Source organism: Brassica napus, chromosome C5 (genome assembly GCF_020379485.1).
Source record: "Brassica napus cultivar Da-Ae chromosome C5, Da-Ae, whole genome shotgun sequence".
Classification (NCBI taxonomy): Eukaryota; Viridiplantae; Streptophyta; class Magnoliopsida; order Brassicales; family Brassicaceae; genus Brassica; species Brassica napus.
In genome coordinates this window covers 37,429,875-37,454,479 of record NC_063448.1, presented here as the reverse complement: position 1 = coordinate 37,454,479, position 24,605 = coordinate 37,429,875, and the positions used below count along the sequence as shown (strand labels likewise).

The window sequence follows — 24,605 nt, the reverse complement described above, 5'->3', positions numbered from 1 at the left end:
GAAAACATATCGAGCTTAGGAATGCTTCAATATATTATTAGGAAAAGATGTAGCTTCGTCCTATATAAAGAGTTCTCATGGAGAAATGTTCCATCAAGAGAAACACATCGAGAGATTTAGAAGAGAAGTTCTTATAATCTTTGTGTTTGTGCAACTTTAATTGGTATCAGAGTTCCAGGTTTTGAAGATCGTTTACAAGAGGAGTTGCAACTCGATCAAGACATGGGAGACGATAACAATTCTCAAGGACGTGATAAAGGTCTTGAGATGAAGAAGGACATACGATGTCTGATGCTATCATCGACCAACTACACCGTATGGTCGATGCGAATGAAAGTGATGCGAATGAAAGTGATGCTTCGTTTATACGAAGTTTGGGATACAACTGATCTAGGGAGTGATGATGCAAAGAAGAACAATATGGTGATTGCTCTGATCTTTCAATCTGTCCCAGAAGCGCTAATACTTCAGATAGGAGAACATGATACATCGAAGAAGATTTGGAAAGCTATCAAATCCCGTAACCTAGGTGCTGATCGCGTGAGAGAAGCGAGGTTACAGACTTTGATGTCTGAGTTCGACAAACTGAAGATGGCAGACACAGACACGGTGGATGACTATGCAGGAAAACTTTCAGGCTTAGCATCGAGAACAACCGCGTTAGGAGAGACAATGAAAGAATCGAAGATGGTAAAGAAGTTTTTGAAGGGACTTCCAAGAACAAAGTTCATTCACATTGTAGCTTCGTTAGAACAAGTGTTGGATCTAAATTCAACCGGATTCAAAGACATTGTTGGGAGATTGAAGGCTTTTGAAGAATGCATAAAAGAAGAAACCCAAGATGAAGATCAATCGAAGCTAATGTTTGTAAAGAATGATACACAAGGTCGTGGAAGCCATAATAACTCACGAAGAAGAGGCAGAGGTAGAGGTAATGGTGGAAGGGGAAGAGGACGAGGAAGGTCTAATGGTTTTGATGGTCATAACAAAGGAGGAGAAGCTTCGGACAAGACCAAGAAAGACTACTCTAAAGTTAAATATTGGAGATGCGACAAGATGGGGCACTTCGTGTCACATTGTCCTACACGACCAAGAGAAGAAGCTAACCTAACGGAAACACAAGAAGCAGATGCATTATATATGCATGAAGTAGTATTCCTCAACGAAGAGAGAGTGTTTCCTAAGAGGTTTGACGAATGCGATGGAAATACGAGTATATGGTACCTTGAAAATGGTGCAAGTAACCATATGACAGGCAAGAGAGAGTTCTTCTCAAACCTAGACAAGAGCATCAAAGGCAAAGTCAAATTTGGTGATGGATCAAACGTCGAGATTGTTGGGAAAGGTTCGATCATGTTCATCGGAAAAACAGAGGAGATAAGAGCACTCAAAGACATCTACTACATTCCTTGTCTTGGACAAGCAACCGAGATGGGTTGTGAGGTTAATATAAAAGAAGACTTACTGATGCTAAAAGATCCCTGTGGAAGGCTATTAGTACAAGTCGCAAGGCAACCAAACCGACGACGCCAATGGAGGTTGAATATCCGAAGTGTCTTCAAATACAAGAAACTGATGTTACATGGACGTGGCATGCATGGCTAGGACATGTGAACTTTGGAGTCATGACGAATATGGTAGACAAGGATATGGTAGTATGGATGCCTCATGTGATACACGAGAAATACGTTTGTAGTGCCTCCTTAGTTGGGAAGTAAATTCGGAAGTCTTTCCCGCCTAAAGAAAAGTATCGAGCATCACACGCATTGGAGTTGGTACATGGTGACTTGTGTGGTCCGATATCACCATCAACACCAACAAACAATAGATATGCATTTGTCTTAATTGATGATTACTCAAGAAAAAGTTTAAGGAGCAGGTGCGGAATCAAACGAAGCTAAAACTCAAGAGTTTTCGCACCGACAGAGGAGGAGAGTTCACATCTTCTGAGTTCATTCGTTTTTGTGAAGAAAGCTACGAAGATACCTAATCAGCTATGGGGAGAAGCAGTACGTCATTCAACGTATCTCATAAACCGCATTGCTACAAAGGCTTTGGAAAACAAGACTACATACGAAGGCTTGTATGTTAAGAAACCGAACATTGAGCATCTAAGGATTTTTGGATGTGTAGCTTTCGCAAAAATCAACAGTCCTCATCTCAAGAAGCTGGATGATCGATCGAGGATGGTGATCAACCTAGGCACAGAGCCCGGCTCAAAAGCTTACAGGCTCTATGATCCTGTCACGAAGAAGGTAGTTGTTAGTAGAGATGTAATCTTTGACGAGAAGAAAAGTTAGGATTGGTCTACACTATCAACAAACGTGGACGAAGAACTAGGATCATTCAAGCTTCCTCATATCGATGTCAAAAAAATCAGTCAACCCGCGGGTTGGCGGGTTGCGGGTTTAACCCGCAACCCAACTTCTTCTTATTCACCTGAGATGTCAGACCTCAGGATGCTTACATACTATCTTGGTATAGAAGTAACGCAAGGAGCTGATGGCATTCGAATCTAGAGCTGGGTTGCGGGTCAAACCCGCGACCCGCCAACCCGCAGGTTGACTGATTTTTTGACTCAAAAAATTTGACCAGCTTGACCCGCAAGAAGAAAATATGAAATCCGCACCCGCCCCGCTTAAACCCGCGGGTGATCCGCTAGAACCGCGGATAATATTATTAATAATAAAAATTATTAATTTAAATATTTTTATTAAAAAATAATAAAACTTAATATTTTAAATACTTTTTATTAAAAATAATAATAAAATTTAATATTTTAAATATTTTTTATTAAAAATAATAAAATTAATCTATTTATAATTAAAATTAAATAAAATTTTTAAAAAAATTGTTTAAAAGTAATATTTTTAAAAAAAAATCTTTTTTTTTAATTTTTGTGGGATGGCGGGTACCCGCAGTTGAATTTTGGCTGACCCGCACCCGCTCCGCATAAAAATCACTCAACCCGCACCCGTACCCGCGAACCAAATTTTTCAAATCACTGGACCTGCACCCGCCCCGCAGCGGGTCAAACGGGGCGGGGCCCGCGGATAATGATTCATATTCCCAGCACTATTCGAATCAAGCAAGGAGGATACACGCAAGGTATACTTGTCAAGACGAAGATGGAGTCATGTAACTATACTCATGTTCCGATGCACACGAGTTTGAAAATATCAAATGCAGAGGAGGAGCCTGAGATTGATGCAACATCGTATCGAAGCACCATAGGATGCTTAAGGTATCTTCTTCATACTCGACCGGACTTGGCGTTTTCGGTTGGTGTATTAAGCAGATATAGGAAGAGTCCAAGAGAGAGTCATGGAGAAGCAATGAAGCATCTACTACGATATATAAAGGGCACCACTAAGTATGGTCTCTTCTTCAAACGGGATGGAACAACGGAGATTACAGGTTACAGTGACATCAGTCATAACATAGACTTTGATGATGGAAGAAACACAATGGGGTTTATGTTCTATCTTGGAACATCGCCGATTACATGGACATCGTGTAAGCAACCCACCGTAGCACTTTCTTCATGTGAGGCGGAGTTCATGGCAGCTACGGAAGCTGCAAAACAAGCAATATGGTTAAAGGAGTTGATGGTCGAGATCATGAACAAAGAAGACAAGAAGGTCGTGTTGAAGATTGACAACAAGTCAGCGATAGCCCTCACCAAGAACCCGTGTGTTTCACGGTAGAAGCAAACACATACTCTCGAAGTACCATTTCATTCGAGAATGTGTGGAGTTCGACTTGATCGAAGTGAAGCACGTACCTGGAGTGGAGCAGAAGGAAAACATACTCACTAAACCATTGGCAAGGATCAAGTTCGAAGCAATGTGCAAGTTCATCGGAGTTCAGAAGATCAACATACCTAAGATTCAAGTTAGAATAAAGGAGGAGAATGTTGGATAATTCCAATTAACTTGAGGAGCAAGTTAACTCATTAAAGTGAAGTTTGATGGGTTAAAGAAAAATGAAAACATATCGAGCTTATGAATGTTTCCATATTATTATTAGGAAAAGATGTAGCTTCGTCCTATATAAAAAATTCTCATGGAGAGATGTTCCATCAAGAGAAACACATTGAGAGATTTAGTTTTGAGTGAGTTTCTAAATCTAATAAGAAGAAAACTTCTTATAATCTTTGTGTTTGTACTACTTTAAGATTCCGCCATAACATTGAGGCATCTTGGGATAAACAAAAACTGGAAATATATAAAAAAGGAGAATGATAGATACTCTGTATTTTGGATGAACCCGTAGAGTTCCATTGGAGGAAGCTTTGAGTTGATTGATACAATTAACACCGGATAATCTGATTTGAAACAGATTTTTAGACATACAAGCTATGCTGTGATTTATTCGTGGAGCGTATCGTCCCACTCACAGTTCCAATAGATGTCCACTAAGTTATGTTACTACATAAATCCGAGAGAACCTCTCAACAAAGGATAAAAATAAAAAAGAAAAAAGAGTCACCTTGACAAATCCATGTAAAAGTTACTACCCTACCATGCACTGAATCCTTGACGAGGAGGGAGTAAGAAGTGGAGAAGATACACTGCATGACCCATTCAATTAAAAACTCACCTAATCCAAAGTTTTTTATGACGAGTTGAGTGAAACTCAAATCTAATATTTTAATATTTTTATCATATCTGTCTTTACGGCCATATAACAATTTATTTGAGCTTGTGAGCGCTTTGCTCATGGATGATAAGCACGTTATCCAAAATCACCTAACTTGGAACAAAAGTTAATTGCGTCACATCTTATATTATTAAAAGAGAAGTACCTATTTGAAAATGTTATTACTTCATTAATTAAACTCTTTTTTTTCTTGTCTTTTTCAGTTGCATTTATGAAATATCCTAAAACGAATAAAATTGCCTAATTTATTATTTGTCTTTTCAGTTACATTAATGAAATATGCTTAAATGAATTTAAACTTCCTATTTTATTGTTTGTCTTTTTCAGTTACCTTAATGAAATATCCTTAAATAAATTTGGACATAATGTCATTTAATCAACCAAAAAAACTCATGAGTTATCCTTACGTGCATAATTTTAATAATATAGATTTTTAAAAACCTGCATCATTAAAATGTTACCTAAAACATGCAGCACTAATATATAACATGTATCAATAAAACTAGAATTTGACTCACACAATTGTACGGATATTATTTTCAGTTGATTAAATTTAAAAATAATTATTTAGTCAAAAAATATTTAAGAATGGCTATGTTTTTAAAAATTATATGGTATTATCTACTCATAACTCATTTGTCATTTGATAAATTGTTAGAAAGAAAATTTTAGCATAATATAACTCAGTTGTCATTTGCTAAATTTATAGTTTTTATTTATATTTTTTATTATTTAATTATAATATTTTCATTTTATATTCGAAAGATAAATGAATTTTCTTTCAAACAATATTTTTGTAAATATATTTTTTTAAAAATAATCAATTAAAATTATTATTATCATTGAATATCATTATTTTGACATAATTTGAGTTTTCGTTTACATCAAAACTTATCATATTTTAGGATAATTTTATTTTAAATTGTAATTTTCATATTTTTCAAACAAATTCTAAAAATATTTTTTAAATATTTTGTTATAATTGTTAAAAAAATATTGAGTTGCATTTCAAATAAAAAGGTAAAGATATTAAAAATATTCTAATTAAAATATGTAAAATTTAATATAGTTTTAAGGAAATGGTTAAAATAAAAAAAAAATTACACATAAAATAATCATGATTTTTGTTAACTGGGCGGATCATTATTTATATGATATCGCACACAAAAGAAAAATTTATGTTTTTAAAATTATCTAATTAACTCTATACTCATTTTTTTTATATATGATATCACACATTCGTCAAAAAATAGATAGTTTAAGATGCAAGAAAAAAAATTTACTTAATGAATATAATATGAACGAATATTACAAATACATCATTTAATAAAATAAATAATTAAAAACTGAAAATTCATATCCGCGCTGATCAGAGTCTAGTTATACAAGATATAAGGATTCTAAGAAATCACGTTTATATAACAAATTGACTTGTTTTGCATCTTCATTGACCTTGAGTGACCATGGAATTACAGATAGAACCTGAATCCCAAACTCAACTTTTGGATTCTAAAATGAATGTTGAAGGGTTATACTTGATGGTGTTCCTGGGGCTGGTGGATATGATGCCATATTTGCAATTACTTTAGGGGATTCTGGAAGGAAACTGACCCAGGCATGGAGTTCAATGTTTTGGCCTTGTTGGTGAAAGAAGATCCACACGGCGTTTGTCTCGAAAGTGGTGATCCACGCACCACAGGTATCACTCTAGGCGTTTCTTCCATTCATGTTGAGTAACCAACACTTTTTGGCAGTGTTATTAGGCGCATGCATCACCAAGTTTGGTTGAGTATACTAGGGTGCTAAATTTCTTTGGTGTAAGCACCTTTTGTGCATTCAGAATTAAATAAAATAAGGTTGATTTAGAATGTTCATAGTGTTTGTTTCATGTAACTGTTTTTTATTGGTATCGTAATGCTTGAAAGTGTGTGAAAAAAAAAGAATTGTAACATTAGGGACACTGAAGGATCCAAATCTACCAATAATCTTTACAAGAACAAGTTCCACCTTTAAATAGGTGAAACCTGTTCCTATCTCTTACAACAATCTCTCTTTCGTAGATCATGGAGATTTTCTTTGTATATGTGTGACAGTCACTACACATCCTCAGGTTTCTAGCTATTGTAATGATAGACCCTGGAGCTGTATACAATAGTGCAAAGGCAAGAGCCACCTTTAGGCTATGTCCTTTTAATCTCTCTCTTTTTTCTTCTTCATCAACATTTAGCAAAACCTGCGTCACATCTGGTGTATACCCTTCGAATTTTAGCTGCCATTCCATCTGGTGTAGCATCTTGTAGATCTCATTGCATTGTGGGTGAAACCGATCTTGTGAAACAAACCTGTGGGTTTTACCTTTAACCTCGACGATACTAAAACCCGGTGTTTGCTTCAAACCCTTGTTAGCCATCTCTGTTCGAACCCTGGCTACATCTTCCCACATTTGAGCTTGTGCATACATGTTAGAGATCACCAAATAGTCACCTGGGTTGTGTGAGCGTAGCCTAATCAGCTCTGGAGCTGCTATCATCCCTAGCTCAACGTTCTGATGAACTCTGCATGAGCTTAAGAAGCTTCTCCACACAACATCGTTTTGCTCAACAGCCATGTTTTGGATAGTCTCCAAGGCTTCCTCGAGCAGTCCAGCTCTTCCAAGAAGATCCACAAGGCAGCCATAATGCTCAGCAGTTGGCTCCACTTTACCTTCCTTCAACATTTCCTCAAACACTCGACGACCTTCTTTGACAAGACCAGAGTGGCTGCAGGCATTGAGAACACTGACATACACTACATGATCAGACTCTATACCTTGTTCGATCATCTCTGAGAACATCCTCACAGCTGCTTCTCCTTCTCCATGCAAGGCGAGTCCTGAGATCATTGCGCTGTAAGTCAAACTGTTCCTACCCTCCATCTTCTTAAAGATACGCAACGCCTTGTCCAAGCACCCGCATTTAGCGTACATATCTACTAGCGAAGTCTTGACTGCTATGTTGAGTTCGCTTATGTTTCTCAACAGGTAAGCATGAATGCTCATTCCTAGATCAAGTGCACCGGTGTTAGCACAAGCCGAGAGAGCACTAACCATTCCACTTTCCTCCGCCTTCAAACCCGTTTCTCTACACATTTCACGGAACAGCGTCAAGCAATCACTCCACATTCCAACTCCTGCACGAGCTGACACCATTGAGCTCCACGACGCAGCTGTTTTGGACTCCAGCTTCTCGAAAACTGCAGAGGAAAGCGCCGTCTCTCCACATCTTCCATACATATTGATCAAACTGTTCTGAACAAACACGTCAGCTTCAAACCCGTGCTTAAACACGTGCCCATGAATCTGCTTCCCTTCACGAATCGACTTCAAACGAGTGCAAGCCTTGAGAACAAACGGGTACGTGAAGTTATCCGGCTCGATCCCTTCCTCTACCATCTCACTGTAAACACGCAATGCTTCCTCGAAACTCGTTTCGTTAACATACCCTCTGATCATTGTGTTGTAATCAAAGGTACACGGACCATTGATTCCTCTGAAAATGGACGCTGCGTAGTTCATACTGTTTTCCCATCCCGAGTGAGCGCACGTTGCGAGAACGCTGCTCGCTGAGAACGGAGAAGAGGAGAATAAACTGAGCTTGATGAACTTGGCGTGGACTTGCTTGAACTCTTCGATGTTGTTGCATCTCTTCAAGAGGTATAAACACTCTTGCTCTTTTGCTCTAAAGCTGTTGACTTCTGGGTTGTGAATTACATCGTCTCTAGAAGCCAATAGAGACTGTATAAGTGGTGATGACGTTATCATCGTCTTCTCCTTGAGACCATTAAGGAAACTGGAGATTGGGTGCCCAACAACCCTTCCCTGGTCATCGGGGAAAGATGTTAGAGTACATTAGGGGACTGTTTCGAATCTCATCCCCTGGAGATTTTCCTGGAAAATATGAGCCACAAGTTTGAATTTTTTTTGTTTATGATAAGTTGTGATGAGTGATGAGAGAGAGATTGTGCTTTGGATTTTCTCTCCATCTCTATGTCTCAGTTGTTGGGACCCACCTTCGCTTAACATATTCAGACATGATTTCACTATGGTTCACTTCGGTTTGGTTCTTAATCAAACTAACCGAAACTTGAAATTGGGCCTTTTTTTGTTTTCAATCGGAAACCTGTTAAATGAGTCCTCTTGGGCTCACAGAATGGTTGAAAAGTGAAATAGTTCATAAACCTTATTTAACAAAATCAGATTACATTTGGGTTAGGTTATCTAAAACAAAAAGGAATCTTGTGAAAGCGAATATTGGTTCGGTTCTTCGAGTTCTTTTAGTTTTTCAGTTCTTCGGTTCTAAGCATTAGACTCGGTTCGGTTCTGGTTCGGTTATTTCGGTTCTCGGCTCAGTTTGGGTAACAAAATTGGAAACCAACTTATATCTGAGGTAATTTCAGATCCCATTCGGTTCTGATTTTTCGGTTAATTCTGGTTAAAATGAAAAAAAAATATGTTTTCGGATAAAATATCAGATTTTCGAGGTTTCAAATAAAAATTTGGATAATTCCGATAATTTAAAATATTTTTGATGAAAAGTATCCTAGTAATTCAATTTTCTTGGATATTTTGACATATAAATAATATTTTAAAATTATTTGATAAATATAGCTAATATTTATAAATATATAAACTATATTATAGAAATTTGGGTATTTATTTGGTTCTTGGTTCATGTCCGGTTTGGTTCCATTTTTTTTATTTCTAGATATAGAATCTACTAGTATATATGACATGATCCAAATCCGAACCTCATTTTTCGATTTGGTTCTTTTTTTTGTTCTGGAAAATGTGCTCAAACCTAAATAGAACAGTCAATTCATCTATCACTACTATGATATGATGTATTACAAAGTTTCCATTTTTGTTAGTTAAAGTAATAGGAGGGGTCGGCCATCCATTTTCAATGACTGTCATTGTAATTAGCGCACAAATTTTGCTTACTGTCAACATTTAATTTTCACTAAAAACGAATTAATTCTTATCCCTATCAGAAAAATATCAAAAACTAAAACCATTTTCTATAAAATCCTCATAATGGCTCAGACAGACGATCCGCTCACTTAGATATGTGAATGAAGAAGATTCTACAGAGGGGAGAACATATAATACGGCCAACGACGTCTGAACACAATAACGTCATTCCTCACGTGCTGCGCATTTGATTCGAATTTTAAAATTATTGACATCATTTATGCGCATATTAGCATAATACAGTTCTTGTATTTGAATGTTGATTAATTATTCTCAACGGTTTTCGGACAATTTAGAAGGTCTCAAAAAGGAAGAAGTTTAGAAAACTCTATATTTGAAGTTTAAAATTGTTCCTTTTCAAAAGCAAAACTTCGAAACTATTTATATTTTATAATATAGTCTTTATATTTATCATAACTAATTTAAATTCTTAAAAAATTTGTAAATAATTAGCACATAAATAAACATATTACAACAATATTAATTAATAAAATTGTCTATTAAATATAAAAAGTTAAATAAAAATAACTTAATTAATATTAAACTTCAAACAAAATACCATATTATTTCATAAAATGATTTTCGTAATGCATATATGATATATTAGTGCATTTCAAAGTAAAAATGGTTTTCCTCATTTTTTTACTTTGTAGATTACGGGTTAAAAGTTGTTTAAATCGGGTAATATTAATATTTGTAAATACATTAGATCGGAACAAGAAAAACATAAAATATTGCTAAAAGACTAATTTATTTTTGATGATATTGATACTCGTGAATATATTCGATATGAACAAGAAAGAATTGTACAAAAATACATCAAAAACAACAATAACAATCTTCAGTTACACAAAACATTTGGACAATATTTGAAAATTTTGAAGGTTCCGGATCAAACTTACCTGACTATTAGTGTTGTTGTAATATTTAAATTTGTGTAATATGTCTTCATGTAATTTTTTAAAATCTTTTTGTTAAGTTTTTTTTGTATATTGTTGTTGTCTAAATCTAGCTTAAAATATTTTAAATCTTATTTTAAAGTTTAATTTAATTTTATGTGTAAAATTTAAAATCTGTAAACAAAATTTAAAAAATTTATGAGATATATTTTCATATTTTAGAGTTATAGAGTGTCTTTTGGAGATCTTTTAGTCCGTGAGTGGAAATAATTTAAAATTAAATATTACTTCAATCATTTAACAAAAAAGTAAACGTCGAGGAAAAAAAAAAGAGAAACGAATTAAGAACAGTTGAGGAAGAGTGGCTGTGCGTGTAAACTGTAGAGTAAATAAAACAAGAGAGACAGTACTTATTACATTGCACATTAATGGACGTTGTGGTTGTTGTTGTGTTTTACTGAAACGCGACTCGCACGCGCGCACAGGCGCCTGGGATTAGAGTGTTGTACTATTTTCGGAACCAAATTATTAGATTGGTCTGAGAAAGTGTGAATCACTCGCAAGAAAGAGGGGGAGTGTAGACCCACGCGCTCGTACACAAAAGCCGTCTCCATCGACACTCGTGGGTCCTTTTTTCAGTTCATCTCTATAGATTTCACCGTCTTTCTGCCGTTTCCTTCTCCAGATTTTATCGGCTTTTCGTGACTTCCCCTCAGAAAAAAACAAAACAGAAATCACAGGAATCAAAACAGATTTGTCACTTGTTATTCTTCTCAGTTCGTCTTCTCAGATTCAGCTTCGACTTTTTGTTCTTCTGCATATATCTCTCTATTTAGGAAAAGGTTAGTCTTTTCACAATATTCTGGTCTTTTGCTTTAGACTTTTTCCTGTGCAGGTTTCTTCTTCTTCTTCCCTTTCTAGTTTCTTCTTCTTCTTCTCTCTCTGTGGGCTGCTGAATTATTATCCAGTGGGTTTGGTTAGATGTTGAATTATTTTCACAGACAATTGATTTGACCTTGAATTTGTCAAATATGCCATTATAATTAATTAAAAAAAAAAAAAAGCATTTTCCTTTCTAGATTTTCAATTTTATTTGCCGGCTATTTGACTTTGATTATATAGATATGTTGATGTTGAAGCCAATTTGTTATTCCTAATCATTAACTCTTTCTGGTTTCCATCGTCTTTGTGTCTGAACCAGAACCCACATGGTGATCTGATTTGGGGTTTACAGGATTCATCTTTGCTATTTCAATTATGGAGAAAGATGGGGGAGAAAGCTGGAAAGACATGGTGAGAAAGATGCTTCCTCCTGGAGCTCCTTTCCCTGAAAACTCATCTGAATTCGATTTCTCCATAGCCATGGAGTACACTGGTCCCACTCCTGTACACTCAATCCCCAGAGTTTCACCTCTTGATGTTAATCCTCCTCGAGGGAACAATCCCATCCCCTTGCCTGTCTCTCGTATAGCCGGAGGAGTCACAACCTCTCCAGGTCAGAGCCCTAGAGGTTCACCAGCTAGCTCTGAGTCCGTTGTCTCTGTGTTGCACAACAACCCTGAATCATCCTCTGGCTCAGCCTCTGTTTCACCAATCTCTGCTCGCAGATCATATGGGAATCACGTTCGGAGACCCGTTGTGAAGTTCAAACCTGTTGAGAGTAAAGAGGAGAACAATGTGGAGACGGATACGGATAGGGAGAGGAAAGCTCAAGAGTGTACCGCGGGTACTAAGAAACGGAAGAAGAAGAAGAGAGAGTGTTATAGATGCGGGAAAGCTAAATGGGAAAAGAAAGAGACGTGTATTGTCTGTGATGAGAAGTACTGTGGGAACTGTGTGCTTAGAGCGATGGGTTCGATGCCTGAAGGAAGGAAGTGTGTGAGCTGCATATGCCAAGCTATTGACGAATCAAAACGGTCTAAGCTAGGGAAACATTCGAGGGTGTTGTCGAGGTTGCTTAGTCCTTTGGAAGTTAAACAGATCATGAAGGCTGAAAAGGAGTGTGCAGCTAATCAGCTGAGACCTGAGCAGCTGGTCGTGAATGGTTGTCCGTTAAAGCCTGAAGAGATGGCTGAGTTGCTTAACTGTCCTTTACCGCCTGAGAAGTTGAAACCGGGTAGCTATTGGTACGACAAAGAGTCTGGTCTGTGGGGCAAGGAAGGAGAGAAACCAGATAGAGTCATAAGCTCTAACTTGAACTTCACTGGGAAGCTATGCCCGCATGCTAGCAATGGGAACACGGAAGTTTATATGAACGGTCGAGAGATCACAAAGCTCGAGTTAAGGATCTTGAAGGTAACTTGGTCTTGTGTTTAAGTGTCACTTGTCTTAAAACAATCGTGTATAAACCTTGTGTGTGTTGTTGTTGTGTATATCTCAGATAGCAAATGTACAGTGTCCACGTGATACTCATTTTTGGGTGTATGATGATGGGCGTTATGAGGAAGAAGGGCAGAATAACATCCGAGGAAACATTTGGGAGAAGGTAGTGTAATTACTTCTTTTGTCAGATTCTTGGTTTTGTAAGAAGCATCATGAGTTTGTTGGGTCTTGGGGTTAAACAGGCATCCACGAGGTTCATGTGTGCGCTGGTTTCTTTACCTTTTCCACACGGACAACCTCGGGGAATGGTACAACCACCGAGCACTCATGTTACTGTTCCGAATTATATAGAGCATAAGAAGATTCAGAAGCTTCTACTTCTTGGTATTGAAGGGTCTGGAACTAGCACTATCTTTAAACAGGTAATGTTTTTGATAAAGAGAGAATCTGCAGATTCGATGGTATACTTATTTGTTTGATTTGAAACAGGCCAAGTTTCTGTATGGAAACAAGTTCTCGGTAGAAGAGCTTCAAGAGATTAAGCTGATGGTACAAAGCAATATGTATAGATATCTTAGTATACTACTCGATGGAAGAGAACGGTTCGAAGAGGAAGCTTTGTCGCATATGAGAGGTTTAAACGCCGTTGAAGGAGACTCAGGAGGTACTATTTTACCGTATAAAATGATATTCCCATCCAAAATAAATAATGTTTTGGTTGAGGCACAAGAATTTAAACATACTTTTTTTTTTCTCTAAAAAATAGCATTAAAAATATAAACTTAAACTAATTTAGCCAATAATCAAAAGATTGTAAACACCATTTGTCACACAGTTTTCAATAAAAGTAAAACTAATATCAAAACATCATATACTTTGAACTCTTCGAAACATCATCTATTATGGAAACGGATGGAGTATAAAACAATTGGTTCTTGTTTTGTTAGTTTCTGATTTTCTTGAAATGTTCGTGCAGGTGAGGAAGCAAACGAGGATGGAACTATCAGTACTCCGCAGTGTGTGTATACATTGAACCCGAGGCTGAAGCATTTTTCGGATTGGCTTCTAGATATCATAGCAACTGGGGATCTCGACGCGTTTTTCCCAGCTGCAACACGTGAATACGCTCCCTTGGTTGAAGAAGTTTGGAAAGATCCAGCGATACAAGCCACGTATAAACGAAAAGACGAGCTTCATTTCCTTCCTGATGTTTCGGAGTACTTCTTGAGCCGGGTACAGACAGAACTCGTGATCATGGTTCTGTTGTTTTGTTATTAGTTTCATAAACGTTTAACTTAGGCTTTTCATTTTGCAGGCTATGGAAGTGTCGAGCAACGAGTATGAGCCTTCGGAGCGAGATATCGTATACGCAGAAGGCGTCACACAAGGAAACGGATTAGCTTTCATGGAGTTTTCTCTTACCGAACAGAGTCCATTGTCTGATACTTACCCTGAAAACCCTGACGTCTTGTCCCCTCCTCAGCCAAAGTACCAGCTGATACGAGTAAACGCAAAGGGGATGAACGATAGCTGCAAATGGGTTGAGATGTTTGAAGACGTACGAGCAGTCATCTTCTGCATCAGCTTAAGCGACTACGACCAGATCAGTATCACACCAGAAGGAAGCGGAACGGTCACTTTCCAGAACAAGATGATCCAGAGCAAGGAGCTTTTCGAGTCGATGGTTAAGCATCCTAGTTTCAAAGACACGCCTTTCATTTTGATACTTAACAAGTACGACCTCTTCGAGGAGAAGCTAAACCGTTCGCCGCTAACATCTTGTGACTGGTTCAGCGAGTTCTGTCCCGTGAGGACGAACAACAACGTGCAGTCACTTGGTTACCAAGCTTACTTCTACGTTGCCATGAAGTTCAAGCTGCTCTACGCGTCCCTCACGGGTCAGAAACTGTTTGTGTGGCAAGGTAAGGCTAGGGATAGAGCCAATGTGGATGAAGGGTTTAAGTATGTGAGAGAGGTTTTGAAGTGGGAGGAAGAGAAGGAAGAGAGTTACTTAAATGGTGGAGAAGATTCTTATTACAGTACTGATATGAGTTCTTCGCCATATCTTAGACCTGAGGAGTGAAGAGATGTCTCTTTGGAGGGAAACTCTTGATTCATCATTTGTTGTAATTTTTATGTTAGATTTGGTTTTTCGGCCTACGATTTTTCTTTTTTTTTTAAATTTGAGTGGAATAAGGTTTTGATGATATCAAATGTGTAAGTGTTAAAAACCATAATTCATATTTTAGATGAAATTTGTTGAGTGATTTGTTGGGCTATGCACCATAGTAACTCGATCTATCGATAACTTTGATTACCTTAAGGGAGAAAAGAAACAGAGAGAATTTATTGATCAGTTTTTTCTTGTTGAAATTTGATATTTATTGATCAACAAAAGGACATTGACAAACTTATTGAACAGTTTGCTATGATTCCGTGGATTATATTGGTTTATATATGCGAAAAACCCGCAACTGACAGTGTTTAATGGGAAGCATATATCTCTGAAGGATACCATGCAATTAGCTTAGCTAGAAGCGGAAACACTAACAAGTAGCAAACCTTTCTACTGAAGCTGAGGACAAGATGACAGCTTTTCATATCCCTTCAACAGAATCAGAGCAATTATATTCTGCTAATGTGTGTTACATTAATGCTTCCTGGTCTTTCTCTGATCCTATATCCGGTTCAGGGTTTATTGATGCAAAAAATTGAGTTGCTGGCATTTTTGAAAGAACCTGAATCCTTAGAAGTTAAAATTGACAGAAAACTATGACAGCTAATAGTCGGTTTGGAATATGTATTATCAATTTGTAGACGTGAACCGAACTGTAAATGTGTTGGTGCATAATATTGAATCAAATAAAGACAATTACAAATGACCAAACAACTTATCTGTCTAGAGAATCAAAAATATATATGTTCTTTGACCGACGATGTAGATAATCAGTAAATTGTTATGCTCTTTTTGGACAAAGAATAATTGGTTGATATTTGTAATTTTTTAAAATTAAAGAGAAGTTTGGTGACCTCTATCAACACAATCATGTGAGTCATGAGCGTAACTTCAATTCAAAGCAAAGGTCTTTTTAATATCCTTCTTACCCTCATCCTTCTTTATTTCAGTGCATTCTATTTATTGTCATCATTTCAACTCTCTCCAACACATATTTACCCATTTAAGGAAGAAAAAAAAAACAAAGAGTACTAAAATGGGTCACTTGAAGCTCTCAAGTCTTCTCCTTGTTGTTCTCTTGATACTTAACATACTTCTGGTTTCTACAGATACTACAAGAACTCAAGTCATTTTTGCGACGGACCGTGCAGCCACAGGAGAAAACCAGGCCGTTGCATGGCATCCAAGAACGAGGATTAACCATGGGAGCAATCGTGGGCCGAGGAAATATCTAGTGACTCCCACCGTGGAACAAGATGTTTACACAGTTCCTGAGTCTTCAGCTTGAATGAAAGAATTTACAAAGAAGATCAGTTTCTAGCAGCAAGCAATAAAAGATGCTATGTATTTTCTTCATGTTGAAGTAAAAAAAAAAAACCAAAGTGGATAAACAAAGTTTGTTTGAGTTTGAAAGTACTTTTGTCTCTCTTATCATTAAAAGGCTGTCACTGAAGTTTACTTTAGTAGAACTCAATGAATATTACCCTACAAACGTTTAAGCCTGAATGGCAATTCAGTTCTAAAAAACATGTATCAAGATCAGTCAGTGTGTTTTCTAAAACTATGAAAAACAATGAATCGAGATTAGTTCTAGGTGTTGTAAACCAAAGAACAAGTCTATCAGAGTGAAAGAAAGGACCTTTCAGTGTAGAATATTAGTATAGCGATATGTAAAAGAGCATAAGCTCTCAGTGAACCTTAGAGCATAATTAATGGGAGTTTTTAGGGCGGAGTTCTTGTCGGAATATAAGAACACGTCTCTTAATATTTAAAAGCCGGTTCTTAGTTGTTTTGGTTAAAAGTTAAGAGACGGATTCTTATATTCCGATAAAAACCCACCCTAAGAACCCCCATTAATCATACTCTAAGTTGAGTATATAATATTTATAAATATATAACATTACACTATGATTTGGTTTTGCTCTTACATAGACAGAAGTAAAAGTGTAAAGAACAAAAAAAAAACATAGATTCACAAGGGGTTGAAGGAACAAGGTTGTATCCGTGTGATGATATCTTATAAACTATTGAACTTTATAAGGAACTCTTTTGTTTCATCCGTTCTTGGATGCTACAGCCTGCATAGCATTACATTCTTCAAGTAGATTTAGCAAGTTGTGTTCAGGGGCACTAAGTGATGGCAAGATGGAACGGTTTGGCTGGCTCGGGCGAGGCGGTTTTGGTGCAGATCCATCAGATTCAGCAGAAATCTCGTCTTTAGCAATCTGCAAATCACCTTTTCTCCTCATAGATGCTGAGACTCTCTCCTTCCAGATTCTTCCATCCTGTTTCATGAAAATTACAAACTCAAGACTGAAGAGCTTTCTATAAACAGTTTGATCAAGACGGAACCAAAATTTACATTTAGAATGGATGGTTCAGGTAGTGGACACTGGATCGGTTGATCATTGTCCAAAGGCTCGACCGGGTGTTCCACCGGTTTAAACTCTGTTGCTACCTCAATCCCATGAGTAGCAGTTGTTGCAGTAACATCAGGGTTTGGAGCTAATACTTCTTTATCATCCTGATTCAAACACATGTTTCAAGAACTCAAAACCCCAGTTCATAGAGTTGTAAAAGGCTAAAGATTTTGAATCTGAAACTGAAACCAAACGTCTTGGAATCATATCACGAAACAGTACTGTAGAATCTAATCTGGAGATATCAAATCCAAGCTAAAAGGGGAGATTTTTCCACCGTTTTGGACCAGACTAAGATCTAAAACATGTTCTGTAGGTTGTACTGAAGGTCAATAAGAATGGATCCAAATCAAAGATAAAGAGAGCTTACGATTGCACTTTGAGTCCGTCTATGGCTGCTTCTACCAACAGAAAATCTTGAAAAGATACCAACCATGGTTTTATTGAATCTGAAATCTTCTTTGGATCTCTAGACACGAAGTCTCCCTTTGATCTTGAGTTCCAAGGAAGAAACAATTATGAAGAAGTATGTCCCAAAGCAGAGGAAGACGAAGAAATAAAGAGGATTTATCTTCAACCACTTGAAGAAGGAAGGGTGTCGCTTTATATCTCCACAAGAAACGTAGTGAATGTTATGATAAATGCTTTTTTCTTCTTCTTTTTTTTGTATTTTTTTCTAAGCCTTGTGATTGGCTTAAGCATATTCTTCTTACATCTTATGCTTATGTTTCGTTTACTTTTCTTCCTTCCTTATCTCGTCCCTCAGCTTTTCTTGGATTTGGTAAATCTAATTATCTTTTAATGATGGATGCTGTATTTTGTTGTGTCTAATTAACTCATGTATAAAAACAAAGACTAGTTGGGTTATTTAAGAAATCTAGTTGTGAAAAGATAATTTAGTTATTCATGTCACTCTCTAATTTAAGCCTGACTGAAATAACAAAAAAATATTTGCTTAGACATTTTAAAGTAGTTTGTGTATGGAATCTATGGATGTCAAGACACCTAATACCTAACTGTATTTAACATATTTTAAAAAATGGATCCCAACTTTACTAGTCAAACTACTTTACAGATTATTTGTCTGTGTGATTTATAAAAAGTGAATATTAATCAAAAACATGTACATCTTATCTCTGCTTAAATCATATCCATAATCATTTTATTATTAAAACAATCTATAAATTAGAGAAATCTTGGTTAAAATTTTCGAGCTCCAGCCTAAAATAGTCGCAAGTTTTCGTAAAGAGAAAACTATGATTTATACAAACTTTTGAATTAGAGTTTCAGCAATGGACCAAAGACTATTACTAAAAACATTATCATTATCCTGAAGAACCTATAGAAGCAGTTGGAAAACACGATGACCTAAACCCAAATATACGAGTCAAGAAAACCACATAAATGAATCTAAATTTGAGCACAATAGAAAGCAAAAAAACCTTCAATGTATTGAAGCCCATAGGAAAAACCCATCTTATGATCTAATAGAACAATGTAACTAGGGTTTCTAAGCTTATTCTTGTGTAAAAAACTTTGGCTGCATCATAAGCAGCCACTTTCAAACCATTTCATGATATCAAACGATCTTATTATCTCTTGGTGACAACATTAAAGTTATTTCCTTTCTTTACTTTTGGGTTTTCTGCAAAAAAATCCTCAATATGGTTTTTTTTGCAAATTAATCCGCGAACTCAAAAACCCACGGGTCAACCCTCCAAGTGCCAGTCAAACCGCAATATAACCCTCGGCCATATTTATGTGTATTTGACTGTGTATAATTTTAACATTTTTTCAATACTATGTCGTTTTGGCGCTAATTTTTTAATGAAAAGAATTTGTTGAACCCCACCTTCATTGTGCATTTACGCAAGCTCCCATGTCCGAGAAAAACAAGGTCATTTCGTTTTAGAAATCTATATAATTGCGTTTGTTAAGTAAAAAAATATATTTGTTGGCCGAAATGGTTATATAGCATGCACATGGTATTTAAGGTTCAAATTTCAAACCACGAGTTCAACAAATTTTTTTCATTAAAAAATTAGCGCCAAAACAACCTAGTATTGAAAAAATGTTAAAATTATACACAGTCAAATACACATAAATATGGCCGAGGGTTATATTGCGGTTTGACTGGCACTTGGAGGGTTGACCCGTGGGTTTTTGAGTTCGCGGATTAATTTGCAAAAAAAAAATCACATTGAAGGTTTTTTTTGCAGAAAACCCTTTATTTTTCTTGCATAATAAAGCTCATTTGAACTATGTGTTTATGTTTCTTTTTTTCACACTAAAAATTCAATTGATCATAGGAAGTAGGCCTGGGCATTTCGGGTATCGGTTCGGGTATTTCGGGTTTTGGGTAGTTCGGATAGGGGCTAGAAGATCCATTTGGTACTTGACCTATTTTCGGTTCGGTTCGGTTCGGATAGTTTCGGATTCGGTTTGGTTCAGATAGTAAATGTAGGAACCGAAAAATATCCGGAAAAAGTTCGGTTCTCATTTGGATCCGGTTCGAGTTCGGATAGTTCGGGTAGTTCGGATAATTTGGATAAAATATCAGTTATTTAGGGTAAAATATCAAATAATTAGGATGATTTAGATAAAAAATTTGGATATTTGGGATTACTTTGGATATTTCGGGTAAAACTATCTGGATAGTTTCAGATACTTTCGGGTAGTTTGGATACTTTATAATAATCTAGTTATCCTTAACTATTTTCAGATACTTTTAATAGAATTTTAAATTAAAAATATATATTTAGTGATGTTATATGTGTATATAATTAATATTTTTATATATTTGGGTATCCGTTCGGTTCTCGGTTCGGTTCCGGTTCGGTTCGGTTATTTCGGATATAAAAATATAGGAACCATTCGGGTATTTGAGGGTATTAGTCCGGTTCCGGTTTTGGGTATTTCGGTTCGGTTTCGGTTCGGTTCTTCGGTTCCAGTTATTTTGGCCAGGCCTAATAGGAAGCATACAAGAGTAGGATACGTTTTTGGGATACTAATCTGACGAGTAACAAGTACTCTCAGAACCTAAAGCTAGCAAGAAACAACACAGTTCTTCTAGAGACAAAAGCCAGCAAAACATTCACTGGAGAGAGATACATATCCTAAAATCAGTGACTAGTAAGAGTATGATTAGCAATACAAGATCAACAGATAAGATAACATAGCAATGGACCCAACGAGAGAGGAGGATTAAAGAGAGGGACATCGAACGCCTAACTTTATTTGGGGAGCAACAGAGACCACAACTCATTCTACTGCTCCGGAACCATACCAGGAGCCAAGAGGCCGACAACGGAAAGCTTACCCAAGGGAGAAGAAGAGACACACCATTAAACTTCAAACACCCACGGCGAGATGATAAAGGCCGAGACCCCTCTTCCTTGAAGACAAGCCGGAGAAACCAAATCGAATCATCAGAGAACCAAACACCAACAGAATTTGTTCCGTTGCAAACGAGATCAAGGAAGAGCATAACCGCCAACTCTCAAAGGGACCACCACCAGAGGCTAGCCAAGGAAACACAAGCAGAAGGGAAATCGATGTCAATTAACGGAAAGGAGTCGAAACTCCAGAGACCCGCCAACAAAACCCTAGAAGATAAAGAAGAGATGGAGCGGGGAAAACGATGCTATAGAAGAGGCAGTCGAAACCTAAGCCACCAACGGACCACCATATCTGATCTACCAGATCTGAGAACTACTCTCGAAGTTTTACCAAGTCACTTCAAGGACAAACAACTAGAAAAGCAAAAATGCAGAGGGGATACACACAGGCCGGACCGACGGTGGCAAGGAAAGCCAAACCGCCGTCCGGTGTCGGAAATCTTTGTCAATAAGGTAGACAGAAGTCAGAGAGCTTTTCTAGAGAGAGGTGCAAATCTTTATTTTATCTTTCAATAAGGCTTTCTAGAGCACAAATCTCTCTTATTCACAAACATTATCATGGTATCAGAGACCACGGCGTTTCATGGGTTTGATTTAATTTTTATTCTGAGCTTGACGCTTCTGTCAAACAGACAAGACTCACCCAGACAACTTTACGCTTCCGACAAACAGATCCAGATAAGAAGAAATTTTTCTTCATCGACTCAAGTCAGCTTCGTGTCACTTTCGATGGAGTTTGGTTCCTGAACTCGAAATCCAAAGAAAGGAAGAGCCTTTTTGCGTTTTCAAGCTCTCCTTGTTCACAGACGGTTCATGGTTATGTTCATCTTCAAGCCCCAGTTTAATCTGTTTGCGCAAATCCAGTCCTGTTTTTGAAGTAGTGACGAAGACAGAGAAGAGACACGCCTTGGTAAAGCAAAGTTGGTGTATTGGTGAAGCTGGTCAAGCTATTTGAAGAGGATAATGACTTTTCAAACAGAACTAGTGGTTTCTCCAAGTCACATATCATGTTTCTTCTCACTGTAATATCTTTGTACTTTCATTTGAGGCAGAAAATAGATAGCTTGAGAACGGGAAAACATATTGCTGGCTAGGTATTGTGCTGTGACTGGATTGGTTTGGAAATTTGCAATAGGATAGTGTTGGGTTTGAGCTTAATGGCTGCAAGTTTCTGTTGATGCGTGCACACAAGATGTTTGGTTAAATGTCCAAGAGAAAAACAGATTTTGAAAATGAAGAGTTTTGGTGGCAGATGGATAGGAAATAGAGAGTTGAGGTTTAGGCTGTTGTAGGATGGATTTCTGTTTGGCCGTGAGATAGCTTAGTCCAGTTAGGAGGATTAAAAAAAAAATTCCCAACTTGTTGTGAGACAAATAGGTCAAAAGAACCTGAAGATGTTCTCACACTTATGTCTATTCTCCAAGCTGAATAGAGTCATCTACCTACCTTCCATGGATCTTCAACTACTTATGCTCATTTCAAAATCAGCTCCATTTGCATCTTTAAACTTGGCTCAATTGCTTGACTCACCACCCGATGCCACGTTTGCGGGAAGATATTGAAGCCCATAGGAAAAGCCCATCTTATGATCAAATAGAACCATGTAAGTAGGGTTTCTAAGCTTATATATATGATGTTATGAACTCTTGTGTAAAAAACCTTGGCTGCATCATAAGCAGCCATTTCAAACCATTTCATGATATCAAACGATCTTTTTATCTCCTGGTGACAACATTAAATTTATTTCCTTTCTTTATCTTTCTTGCATAATAAAGCTCATTTGAGCTATGTCTTTATCTCTTTAGTTTATGTTTCAATAATGCTTTCTAGAGCACAAATCTCTCTTATTCACCAACATTATCACAATGTATCCCATCAAATTAGCTTGGATCATGACTGTTTGAGATGAGTTTAACACCCTCTATAAAATCTTTCATAAACTAAGATTGTTTCTCTTACAAATGAAGTTTAGTATGGAAAACAAAGTCAACCTAGAAAAAAACTTACAAAAGAAAGAAAGAATGCCGAAGTAAAACATAGATAAATAAATAGGCAATTCAAGTTGAAATCATCATCAAATGGTCTATATTTCTCTACTATTTCAGAGAAAACCTAATCACTGCGTCGTTTCAATGATTTAGTTCTCTTATGATATAATCTTTTATAAAATTTACTTATAATCAACAGTAGATTCTCTTAAGCTCACCATCGAATTCATAATCTCTGAACATGCCAAAAATTCAAAGATATGAATCTAAGTCATTGAGAACTATCAAACTTCAAAGATATGAAACTCAACAATTACATGAAACATCGCTTCCAATTTTTGAGATAAGTATTTAATTAATATATTCTAGAATAATAATGAAAGTTGTGTTTTCGTAGTAATCAAGAAGAAGACGAAGTCGACACGGTGAAGTCGAGATCCCGAGGATCTCGATATCGTTAAGGAACTTTTGGAGACCTTGCAGCTATAAGAAGATAAGAAGTGAAAGTAGAGAGGACACATGAAACCCTTGAGACTTACACTAAACATATTGACCTCGACCTCAAGCTCTCTCATTCTCATACTCTGTATTCAATCTTTTAGTTCTTCATAAGTTATATTCCGATCTCATTTCATCATTGTATTCCATCAAACTTTATCAGTAAAAGTCCCTTTAGTCAACCGGAATCTGATTACATCGTTGTGTTCTGAGGATACAATTGCCCACGTTATTTATTCCCTAATATTTTACATACAATCACTACCATATACCTAGTGTAGGTTTTAGGATCCACACCATTGTGCCACTTTCTGGGTGTGAATATGGATGTGGAGGTCGCCGAAGACCACCGAAAGTAAATTTGATCTTTACCACCGCTGAACTTCGTGAGTGTTTTGAGCCCCCTTCTTCTAGCGTCAATTGTTGAAGCCCAAATACTGTAAAGTGAACAAATATTATAAACGGTCAAACAAAGATTAGAATGACCAATACAAGATGTGGAACTCTGAGAATCTTGTTAATGAAGTTGTGCCTAGACAATGGCAAATAGATAAAATGTGGTTTTGTTTTATAGCTGCACCATACGAGGAGGATGCTTATGTATTCTCATCAGATGGGACGTTTTAATTTTATTTTCAAATGGTTAAATTAAGATTATGATTGATATCAGACCGGAATGAAAGGATAGGTGGATGAGGAGATATAGAGATTACGGGGTGATGACCCGAATAATAACTATATGGGATGATAACTTCGGTTGACGTTGTCGAAAAAATGTTGCCGGAGAAACGATGTAGAAAGATAATCTCGGATGATGGCGTCGGCACAAAGGTGTGCCTCACTGGAGACCATAGAGTCGTTAGACGAATGGCTTTCTAAATCTCTTAGAGAGTCCTCTATCTAAAATAGTTCTTATTAAGGATATATATCCCACATCGGGAATTCTAAGGGACATTAAGTAATATATAAAGTGTTAGGGCCAATCCCGTGGGCGCAACTGCAGCTCCAAACCAATTAAGTAATATATCTATTATACTCCCCCGCACGACAAACGTGGGATGCAACACACAAAACTGCAATCAAAGCAGACCACGTATGTTGTGGACACTATGTCGAGGAAAACAAATCAGTAGGTTCCTCCGAGAATAAACTTCAACTTTAGACAAGGAGGGATGAAAACTTCAGCTCTTGTTGACAATGGAAATACATCCCGTGGGCGCAACTGCAGCTCCAA

At 36.9% G+C, this 24,605-nt stretch overlaps 4 protein-coding genes and 1 long non-coding RNA gene across 5 annotated transcripts; 3 read left to right on the top strand and 2 right to left on the bottom strand.

The window, feature by feature from the left end:
- The first annotated feature begins 3,128 nt into the window (after positions 1-3,128).
- On the top strand, positions 3,129-3,707 carry LOC125587238 (secreted RxLR effector protein 161-like). Its single transcript, XM_048757449.1, has one exon. The coding sequence runs from the start codon at positions 3,129-3,131 to the stop codon at positions 3,705-3,707; it is 579 nt and encodes a 192-aa protein (XP_048613406.1).
- A 2,921-nt stretch (positions 3,708-6,628) lies between these two features.
- Positions 6,629-8,659, bottom strand: LOC106365610 (pentatricopeptide repeat-containing protein At1g31920). Its single transcript, XM_013805048.3, has one exon. The coding sequence runs from the start codon at positions 8,459-8,461 to the stop codon at positions 6,638-6,640; it is 1,824 nt and encodes a 607-aa protein (XP_013660502.2). The 5' UTR covers positions 8,462-8,659; the 3' UTR covers positions 6,629-6,637.
- Positions 8,660-11,197: 2,538 nt separating this feature from the next.
- On the top strand, positions 11,198-15,158 carry LOC106365609 (extra-large guanine nucleotide-binding protein 3). Its single transcript, XM_013805047.3, has 7 exons — positions 11,198-11,411; positions 11,771-12,864; positions 12,950-13,054; positions 13,134-13,313; positions 13,381-13,555; positions 13,868-14,124; positions 14,207-15,158. Exons 2-7 carry the CDS (start codon positions 11,827-11,829, stop codon positions 14,972-14,974), a joined length of 2,523 nt encoding a protein of 840 aa, XP_013660501.1. The 5' UTR covers positions 11,198-11,411; positions 11,771-11,826; the 3' UTR covers positions 14,975-15,158.
- Positions 15,159-16,920: 1,762 nt separating this feature from the next.
- On the bottom strand, positions 16,921-18,184 carry BNAC05G29100D. The gene is made up of 3 exons (XM_013805046.3): positions 17,858-18,184; positions 17,430-17,591; positions 16,921-17,352 (listed from the first exon to the last, which is right to left on the bottom strand). The coding sequence occupies exons 1-3, from the start codon at positions 17,921-17,923 to the stop codon at positions 17,122-17,124; spliced, it is 459 nt and encodes a 152-aa protein (XP_013660500.1). The 5' UTR covers positions 17,924-18,184; the 3' UTR covers positions 16,921-17,121.
- A 231-nt stretch (positions 18,185-18,415) lies between these two features.
- LOC106365607 lies at positions 18,416-22,605 on the top strand. The gene is made up of 2 exons (XR_001273508.3): positions 18,416-21,372; positions 21,454-22,605. It is a non-coding gene; the product is annotated as an uncharacterized LOC106365607 (long non-coding RNA).
- The last annotated feature ends 2,000 nt before the right edge of the window (positions 22,606-24,605 follow it).

What these genes read in the sequence shown, in the direction of transcription:
- LOC125587238 (XM_048757449.1), top strand. Translation starts at nt 3,129, where the DNA reads ATGGAGTCATGTAACTATACTCATGTTCCGATGCACACGAGTTTGAAA.
- LOC106365610 (XM_013805048.3), bottom strand. Translation starts at nt 8,461, where the DNA reads ATGATAACGTCATCACCACTTATACAGTCTCTATTGGCTTCTAGAGAC.
- LOC106365609 (XM_013805047.3), top strand. Translation starts at nt 11,827, where the DNA reads ATGGAGAAAGATGGGGGAGAAAGCTGGAAAGACATGGTGAGAAAGATG. An exon ending in TCGAGTTAAGGATCTTGAAG is followed by an intron (nt 12,865 to 12,949) that starts GTAACTTGGTCT and finishes TGTATATCTCAG; the next exon opens with ATAGCAAATGTACAGTGTCC. An exon ending in CGGAGTACTTCTTGAGCCGG is followed by an intron (nt 14,125 to 14,206) that starts GTACAGACAGAA and finishes TTCATTTTGCAG; the next exon opens with GCTATGGAAGTGTCGAGCAA.
- BNAC05G29100D (XM_013805046.3), bottom strand. Translation starts at nt 17,923, where the DNA reads ATGGTTGGTATCTTTTCAAGATTTTCTGTTGGTAGAAGCAGCCATAGA. An exon ending in GACGGACTCAAAGTGCAATC is followed by an intron (nt 17,592 to 17,857) that starts GTAAGCTCTCTT and finishes TGTTTGAATCAG; the next exon opens with GATGATAAAGAAGTATTAGC. An exon ending in CTGAACCATCCATTCTAAAT is followed by an intron (nt 17,353 to 17,429) that starts GTAAATTTTGGT and finishes TTCATGAAACAG; the next exon opens with GATGGAAGAATCTGGAAGGA.